Source organism: Oryzias melastigma, linkage group LG11, assembly GCF_002922805.2.
Source record: "Oryzias melastigma strain HK-1 linkage group LG11, ASM292280v2, whole genome shotgun sequence".
NCBI lineage: Eukaryota > Metazoa > Chordata > Actinopteri > Beloniformes > Adrianichthyidae > Oryzias > Oryzias melastigma.
In genome coordinates, this window is record NC_050522.1 from 2,156,158 (window position 1) to 2,165,955 (window position 9,798).

The 9,798-nt window shown below is 41.3% G+C and overlaps 1 protein-coding gene across 1 annotated transcript; it reads left to right on the forward strand.

Annotated features, from left to right (window-relative positions):
* Window positions 1-954: 954 nt before the first annotated feature.
* Window positions 955-4,734, forward strand: LOC112136302 (cholecystokinin). Its single transcript, XM_024257914.1, has 4 exons — window positions 955-1,110; window positions 1,379-1,499; window positions 1,578-1,736; window positions 3,897-4,734. The coding sequence occupies exons 2-4, from the start codon at window positions 1,379-1,381 to the stop codon at window positions 4,031-4,033; spliced, it is 417 nt and encodes a 138-aa protein (XP_024113682.1). The 5' UTR covers window positions 955-1,110; the 3' UTR covers window positions 4,034-4,734.
* Window positions 4,735-9,798: the final 5,064 nt, after the last annotated feature.

A 9,798-nucleotide genomic window follows, 5' to 3' on the forward strand; every position in this document is an offset into this window, starting at 1 on the left:
AAATTGATAGATAAAAATGCTGAAGCCGATTGCCAGCTAAAATATTAGCTAAATGCCAAATTAGCCTAAAAAACAAAAAAAAAAATGGGTTAGCCAAACCAGCTAGCATGTAGCTGAAAAAATCTTAGTAAATGCCAAAATAGACCAAAAAACTAGCAGAATGCCACTTTTTTAAAGTTTAAAACTGTAACATTATAACATCATTATGAATAATAAAAATGCAGGAATATTATTCCAGAATAAATCAACTTAAACTTTAAATAACTTTCAATATTTTACTCTCCATAAAAATATATTTTGTCAAAATTATACAAGTTAGAAATGAGCACAAGATAACATCAGGTCATTAATAACAATAAAATAAAATGACCTGGAGGGCCGGATTTGGCCCCCGGGCCTTGACTTGACACATGTGGTTTAGATGATTGAATTTATTCAAATAATTTTACAAACTGCCTCTGATAAAAATGTCTTTGGACATGAGTTTGATCGTTCATTGTAGAAACAGCTCCACACAGACAGACTGTCATTAGTAAAACCATCACCTCCCCATCAGTAATCAGCAGCTCCCTGACTCTGCGTGATGATCTGCTGGTTGCGGGGTCTAATCTCCAGCCTCTGGAGAGTGAGACCGGGGTGTGAGACGGTGGGTGGATTGTGCAGATGTCTCACTTCAAGCTCAGTCGCAAAACTAAAGATTTTCATTTTTGCTTCCGCCTACTTCTTAAGCCTCGTGCCTGCGTGGGTGTGCACGCATACTCACATCCACACCAGCCTGACCCCATCATCCCTGCACGCACACATCATCAACAACTTCATTTAAAACCCAACTTTTGACCAACCTCCACGTTTCCACCTGGACAGCAGGTGAGGTGGTAACAGCTCCCGATGTGGAACCGAATGACAAACAGATGATAAATGAAAAGTGCGATGCTGCTGTAACTAATGTGCTGCCGTTACGTTAGCAAACACTGGGTGGAATACACACGCATAAACACACACGGAGACGGAGCTGAGCGGAGAGTATAAAAGAGCCATCCTTCCCGCTCTTCTGAGAAGTGCTCTCCTCACTCTCATCCTCTGCTCACACGCTCAACTTCTCTCCTCAAGGTAAGGAAGCCTCTTTCTCCAGATCCATGCATGACAAACTGGAGGATTTCTGCTGTTTTGACTTTGTTTGTGAGGGTCTTTTTGTTCTTTTTAATGAAACTGGAAGATTTATCATCATTTTTATTTAAAATAGAGCAGACATGAAACATGTCCTCCTCACATTGAGGATCAGGTCGGTTTGACCTGCTGGAATGAGGATGACTGAAGCTGAAGATCTGAATGGAGCGGTTGGAGGACCTCATCTGAAAGTCTTCTGTCTGTGTTTCAGATGACCGCTGGGCTGGGAGTGTGTGTCATGCTGGCAGTTCTGTGCACAAGCTGCTTGGGGCTCCCCTTCTCCTCGGCCCCCTCCGATGAGCTCCAACACTCCATCTCCGCTCCGTCTGAAGGTACCATTCTCAGGCAAACAGCTTTCCTTTTCCTTCCAGCTGTCACGTTTCCACATTTGCTGCTGTGTGTGTTTTAAGTTGCTCTTCCTGAGGCCGACACCCAAAGTTTGGCCGGCGCCCACGCTCGACACAGCCGTTCCACCGCGCAGCTGAAAGACCTCCCTGGAGCTGAGGAGGATGGAGATTCACGGGCAAACCTCAGTGAGCTGCTGGCAAGACTCATCTCCACCAGGAAAGGTGTGTGCGTGCGCGCGTCTGTTGTGTAACTGCACAGAACGAGGAAATTGTAAAGATTTTCGAGGCAAGTGCTTCTTCCTGCCACTCCTCTTCTTCAGCCATAGACAGTTACTGGAATTAGTGCAACGTAAAATGAGTTAGTGGTGCTGAAAAGCTTTTGTGGTTTGAGAAAGCGTTTATTAGTACGTGCATCTGTCCGCTTGATCTCCTCTTCTAATATTATTTCTTTATCTACACCTACTGACTTCATTTGAAAGCTTTCTCTCAGATTTCAAAGCAGAAACCAAAAGCACGAAAATGAAGATTTTATGAGCATAAAGATCATTTCAGAGTTTAGTTCTCACTAACTGGCTGATTTATTCTGATCGTGAATCTCCACACAAAGTTTTCCTGCTTCTCACAGAGCAAAAACTCCGACACAGAAATGTACAAAGAGTCAAAGGGCACGCTAAACTGAATATTTCTCACTCCAGGGACCGGGTGCCTGGGTGTGCTTCTGTGGGCGTCTGTGCCTGCGTTCACACTGTTTGTTCACTTGCAAGTTTTGGTGTGGGAGGTGTCGTTGTCGAGCCTTCTGCAGCCAGTGCTGTCGGCGTGCCACGGAGTCGATTTGGTGTGTGTGCGGTGTGCGGGGGAGGATGCAGGTGGAGGGAAAAGTGTGTTGCTGTGAGCGTGCATGAGCTCTGCTCCCCCCTGGAATAAAAAAAAGGACCCGGAGAAAAAGGAGATGAGAGGGAGGGAAGAGGATGGGTGCACGTGATTGGACGAGCTCATGTGTCAAACATACGTCCTCTGTCTGCAGGTCAACCGTGAGCTCGGCTCGGGTAGATTTGTGTCTGTTTGTGCATTTGTATAAGTGTGTGTGTGGGGGGGTGTGTGCATGTGCATGTGTGTGTAAGGAGGAGAACATTTAATGAAGCGGAAAGCAAAACCAGAACCAGCAATTAAAAATGAAGCAAAACCATCATCTCCACAGAAATCTGGGAAACATTTTCTGATGATGAAAGTTCTTCTTAATTCATAAAGTTCAGCTGATAAATGATTGATTGATTGATTTGGTTTATTTCAAGCTTAGATTGTAAAAAACACAGGACAAACACTCCATCAAAACTCATTACAGAAATAATGAAATGCATTGATTAAAAAATTTAAAACAAACAAAAACAAAACACACTAATGTCACAATTGATTCATTAGATATAGTCAATATTAACAATAGTGGGAAGAGTTTAATTTATTGCTTGAAAAGGAGTTGGAAGAAGAGAACTTATATAATTCTACCTTTACTTGGTTATTTCATTTTACAGTTTAGCATAGTTATTAGAGCTGCCACAAATGATTATTTTAGTCAATTAATCGGTTCATCAGCAAACTGGATGTAAAGCACACATCTTAACCATCATTAGCTTTAACCTCACTAAAAACTAGATATATAGAACTATCTGTGATAATGTTAGTGTGAATGCTGTAAGCTGAATTTGGCTGCTGAAGATGCTGAAATTGATAGCTAAAGGTTCATAGCTGAAAACGCTGAAGGTGATAGCCATTTAAAATATCAGTCAAATACCAAATTAGTTTAAAAAACAAAAACAAAAAATCCTAAGTTATCCAAAACAGCTAGCATGTAGCTGAAATGTTAGCTAAACACCAAATTAGCCTAAAAAACTGAAAAAAAAATCTTAAATTAACCAAAACAGCTAGCATGTAGCTGTTTTGGCTACACTCCAAAATAGCCTAAAAAAACCAAAAAGAAAGTCTAAATTAGCCAAAACAGCTAGCATGTAGCTTAAATATCAGCTAAACTCCAAATTAGCCTAAACACTTTAATAAATGCCAAAATAGTCCAACAATCTAACAGAATGTCATTATAACTTTAAACTTTACTACACTCTGACTCTATATAATTTAAAGTAAGGACTTATCGACTATTAAATTAGTTGTCAACTATCCTAATAGTCGATTAGTCGCTGACTAATTGCAGCAGCACTAATGGTTATGTTATCCGGTTCTGATCAGATCAAATGCAAGTTTTTTTTTTTATTTTTTTTTAACTAATGAATTCACAGCTACCATTTCCCCCTTTGCCTCTACACCTGGAGCATGTGGACTGATGAAGCCTTCTTTTCTCGCCCCCTCCCATGCTCGCCGTGCCCCTCCCAGGTTCAGTGCGTAGAAACTCCTCAGCAAACAACAGAGGAGGCGTCCTGCGGGCCAACCACCGGATAGCGGACAGGGACTACTTGGGCTGGATGGATTTTGGCCGCCGCAGCGCCGAAGAGTACGAGTACTCCTCATAGAGGGGTGGTGTTGCTCCTGTCCCCCCCCTCCGTGCAGGCGCATGAGAAAAAGCAGGAAAAACTGCTGGCTGGCTCCTCTCTGTCTTAAATAAGAGTCTGTCTCCGATGTATTTGTTGTAAATTTGGTTGTAAAACTGTAATATTGTAATATTCTTATTCCTGTATGCCAAATTTTGCAGAAAGCTCTCTTTAGTTTTTTGTTTTTTTGCGGGCAGGGGGGTGTTTCTCCTGATTCTTAATCATTCAGGATATAAAGAAGGTGTTTGTGTGGTGAGATTACATGAACTGAATAAAAGAGAAAAAACGGCTTTGCTGCTTTAACACATGTTTTCATGTTTTATTAGAATTTAAATGATCATAATCTCAAAAAAAAGATCGGAGTTGACTCATAATTTTGCACTTTTTTTTTTATTTATCAGTTTTCCAAGCTTGTCCTTTTTACTGAAAAAGTTCAGATTATTCCCCAAACACAGCTCTCTATGGGAGTTCTCTACATTCACACTTCGAGATACTGAGATGATTCAAGCTTCAGACAAACGACAAATATCTTAGTTTGCTCTTTGTCATGTATGAATGTGTAGAACAGGAGAAAACCCCTCAAATGTCTCGTTTTATCCTACATCCTCCTGAGTGTTTCACTTTGCTTTGAAGCAGTTTAGTTTAGTTTTGTGTTCAAAATAAATGACTCTTCATTTTCTTGATGTGAAAACTTTTTTCTCTTTTTCCCTCATAGATTTTTCTAGCAGTTAATATTGAATGTATCCACTGCTCACAAAAATTAAAGGAGCACTTCAAATAAACACATTAGATACATCAGATCTCAATATGAAGTCGGATATCTATACAAATAACGACAGGGCAGTGTCTTAGGAACAAAGGATGCCAAGTCTTTTAATGGAAATAAAAGTTTTCAGCCTACAGAGGCTCAATTGTGTAGACACCATCAAATCAGAGTGAAATGAAGATGTGGCAGGCTAGTCCATTTTTTCCAAAATTTAATTTCTGCAACTCAAAATGCTTTTCAGTATCTTGTGTGGCCCCCACCAGCTTGTATGCATGCTTGACAACGTGGCGGCATGCTCCTAATGAGACGACGGATGGTGTCTTGTGGCATTTCCTCCCAGATCTGTGTGAGGGCATCCCTGAGCTGTTGTACAGTCTGAGGAGCAACCTGGCGGCGCCTAATGGACCCAAACATAATGTCCCAGAGATGTTCTATTGGGTTTAAGTCAGGGGATGGTGAAGGCCATTCAATTGTTTCAATTCCTTCATCCTCCAGGTACTGCCTGCATACTCTTGACACGTGAGGCCGGGCATTGTCGTGCATTAGGAGGAAACCAGGACCTACTGCACCAGCGTAGGGTCTGACAATGGGTTCAAGGATTTCATCTGGATACCTTATGGCAGTCAGAGCACCATTTCCTAGGCAGTAGAGGTCTGTGCGTCCCTCCATGGATATGCCTCCCCAGACCATCACTGACCCACCACCAAACCTGTCATGTTGAACCAAGATGCAGGCAGCATAACATTCTCCTTGTCTTCTCCAGACCTTTCATGATTGTTTGAGTAGAGACATTCACACCAGTGGCCCTCTGGAGGTCATTCTGTAGGGCACGAGCAGTGCTCAGCCTGTTCCACAAAGGAGCAGGTATGGGTCCTGCTGAGGGGTTGAGGACCTTCTACGGCCCTGTCCAGCTCTCCCAGAATAACCACCAGTCTCCTGAAATCTCCTCCATGTTCTGGAGATTGTGCTGGGAGACACATTAAACCTTCTTGCTGCAGCACGTGTGGATGTGCCATCCTGGAGAAGTTGGACAACCTGTTCAACTTCTGTAGGGTTAAGGAATCTCCTCATACTGCCAGTAGAGATAATTATCAAGCCAAAATCAGCACGAGTGGAAAACCAGCCAAAAAAGATCAAGAGGGAGAAACTTGAAATGACCTCCACATGTAACACCAGTCCTGTTTGGAGGGTTTTCTAATTGTTGCCACTGAAGTGCACCTGTTGTTAATTCCATGAACACCAATACAGATGAAATTGATTAACGAGGCCCTCAGCTGCTTAACCAACCAGAAAATTATCAGACAGGTTTAATTCAATTCATGCCAGGTCCGATAAAAATAGTGTTCCTTTAATTTTTGTGAGCAGTGTATTTACACTACAAAAGCGTGTTGAACGGAGGACCAAAGTGCCACAGAAACAGACTGAGAACGTCAGACTTAAAAATACAAAAACAATGAGAACAAAAGGTTCTTGTAGCAGTCAAAGCCCCCAAATGAAATAATTTTGTTTCCAGACCCCGGGACAAGAATTAACTCACTAATAAAAGTGTAGATTCCCCCTCCCCTCCAAGGAACCATTTGTCTTAAAACCCAGAAAGATAACATTCAGCATCCCGGTAAAGTGTTGTTTAACTCCCCTCTGGAGAGGACGAGGGCTGCGTCTGGAGCCTTGTTGGACTGTCGGTGATGGTACTGTGATGGTACGGGAAGAGGCATCACATTCTCTTGATAAAGTTTTCTTTGAAGCTAATCAATGAAATTTACAATCGCTGACATGTGACATTTCACAGGTTCTCCGGGGAGCGATGGGAGACTCGCTGCCATAAATATATAAAAAAAAAAAACAGCTTTGAAGTTTACCAGATGGTTGTCAAACATGCATTCCTTGTTTGTGTGTTTCAGGTTAGTACATTCCAACATTTGTTGTTTTAATTGTGAATTTAACTAAAAGTGATGCATGTTTATGTGAAATGGGGTTAAAGATAAAAAGTTTCTCTCTTTCTTCCTTTTCTTTCTCTTTTTGGTTTCTTATGTTTTTTTTTCTAATAAATTTTTTGTATATATATCATCTTAGTAGTCACGTGTTAGAATGAGACATTCTTATGAAAAAGGTACGATGTTTATTTTATTTTTCTTGTTAAGAAGTGTTTTTAGATCCCATATCTGCACACAGAGACATCCTAGTAACACGAGATCATTTTAATTAGAGAAGATCGTAAATTTTACTCCAATCATTCTGATTGGTTACCTCTCAGCCAACCCCCGGGGAGAGCTCAGCACCCAGGGGCTGAAGAAGTCAGTAAGAAGAAAAATCACACTGAGTTACAGACAGATAAGAGACAAACAACATAGAACAGAAGAAAACCTTTAAACATTTTAGAAGTCCCGAGAGGAGAAAACTTCTGCATATGCTTAGAGTTTTTCTTAGGTTTTTCTTTTCGATACATTTTTATTTTTGTTCTTAAACTTACGTTTTTGTGCAGCCTCTTCCTCCAATTAATTTCGTAAATAGAACCTTCTTCTAATTTTAACGTTCTTATAAAAAGCTAATTTTTCTTTTTCTTTAATTCTTAGCTACCATATAATTATTACGTTTTTTAGCCCGGCAAGGTTTGAAACTTTTAATTTTGGTTGTTACCTTTTTGTGGATAACCTATCCTCGACCACCTGAGACTAAGTTAACAGAACTTGAGCAGAACCGAACCGAATCTTCCTGTGGGTCAAGATTCGACTCCTGCACTTGGCTGGGATCTCAGTCAGAGTCACGCCTTGAAGCTCTCCGACGAACGAGGGATTTCCACCTGGGCTCGTCGGATCGAACGGAACCAGACCTCCAGACCGCTGGTGAGGAGTTTGTGGTCAGAGGTAGATGTCTTCTCATTTAGAATCTTAGCTGTTAAATTCCTCCTTTTCACATTATAAACACCTCCTCTCTGCTCTCCTAAAACGTTTATTCCATCTTAGAACATACACTTTGCATACACACATCCACAGTCTTATTTACATAATTTTACTTTGTTTTATTCTTTATTTTACCTTTTATTACTGTTGCTAGTTTTAATGAAAGTGTGCTTCTGTCTTTTTCCTCTGAAAGTTATAATCAATTCTGTGCTTTTATACTCAATAATCCTGTTTGTTAATCCAATTTTATGCAATAAATAATCATTGATGGAACGTCGTTGTTTTATCTCATCACTTTCTAAGTTCATGAAGACGTCCCTTCAAGGGGAAATACACTTACGATGGTAGAGGTGTAGACTGATCATTTGATTGTCACTTTATTGGTTAGAAACAACAACAACTAATAATTAATAAGTGATAATTTCCTTCAGAACGAAGGTGGTGCCCAGAGATTAATTTGATAAAATTTTCCAAGTCATAAAATTAATAACTTCAATTAGATCTGGAGTTAAATATTTCATATTCCCCCTTTCACGCTACATTCTCAAAGGGAGAACTTCCAGAGCTTTCCAATCTTTTGTTGGGGGGAGAAGGACCGGAACAAAAGCAAAAATCCAGGAAGCTGCTGTACAGAACAGAGTCCAATGACGTGACAGGAAGCATGTCAGGTGACCTCAGCAGTGATGACATAAAAACTCAATGGAAACTTGTTACTATTTGGATACCAAGTTTAGGAAAAAACCCAGATTTGTGATGCACAATAACCTCTGAACAGCTGCAGCCATTGAAAACTGTTGAGTATTTTATAAATCTAAAAGCCTTTTTAGCTTCTTATTTTTCATCTCCTGCATGTGAAGGCTGCTGCGCTGTGCTGACAAGTTCTTCTGTTTACTTCCAACATGTCACCTGGCGAGACAGAAATGTGGGAAAAGGAAAAGTTCCCATGTCTGCAAAAAAATGTTATGGTTGACTGCTGAAGCTAATCTTTAGATCGAGTCTTCTCTGTAACCTAGGCAACCAAATTCTGATAAATGAAGGGTCTCTGCAAACTAGCGGCGACAAACTGACACTGGTCTCCTCACGGGTAAACTGACTCGCTTCTGCTATATTTTCTTTCTGAAGTACTTGTTTTTGAAGAAATTACACTGACAAAGACATTCTATAGTCTTTTAGTTGATTCAGGATTTACCTTTAAACACTAAAAAAGCAGAATTTAAAGCCATGAGGAGATTTTCTTACAGTCTTAAAATCTTTACCGCAGGAGCTTTTAGCTCCAGGACTTACATTATTTCAATTATTATAACTCTTCAACCTTTAAAGCAATGGACATAATTCCAGTGGATTCTGTAGCAGAGAAAAGCAGTTTTGTGTTGTTTTATCAGCATCATATTGGCACAAAGCTACTTTTCTTTTCATAGCATCAGAATCTGTTTGGAATTATTTGAATTGTTTAAACCAGGGGTCTCAAACTCGCGGCCCGCGGGCCATTTGCGGCCCGCAGGATGATGATTTGCGGCCCCCGTCTTCATATGAAAGATTACTGTTAGTGCGGCCCGCAAGGCTGATATGAATGACAGTTGTTATGTGCAGAGCTGAATGAACCAATCACAGTGAGGTATATGACTCTGGAGGCGGGACATCGGCGGTCTGTCCAGTGCCTCTGTCTATCATTCATTCCTTCCTTCCTCCGGAGGAGGAGCCATGAAGCACCAAACGCGATTTCCCGCGCGGGGAATTTGCTGCTCGCGGCTCGTCAAAAAATGTGTTTCTGTCGCCGCGTGTCGAAGGGGCTACCAGCTCCGTCTGTGGATGTCTCTCTCAGAATGAATGAGAGACAGATATGATGTCGAGGAATACGTTTTTTGACGTGCTGACTGTTCCTAACCAGAACTCCACAAGCTCCGATCCTCAGACCTGTAGCCCGCCCCGCGCTGCGATCCGCTGCACCCGGCTGTCAGACGTGATCCTGAGCTCGGCTCGCACCTGCGTGCATGTGTCTGTGACTTTTAAGACTCACACACCGGCTGTGTCGGCGCGCATTCCAGTCCATGTAAACGCGATAGAAGTCCGATATTCTGCTA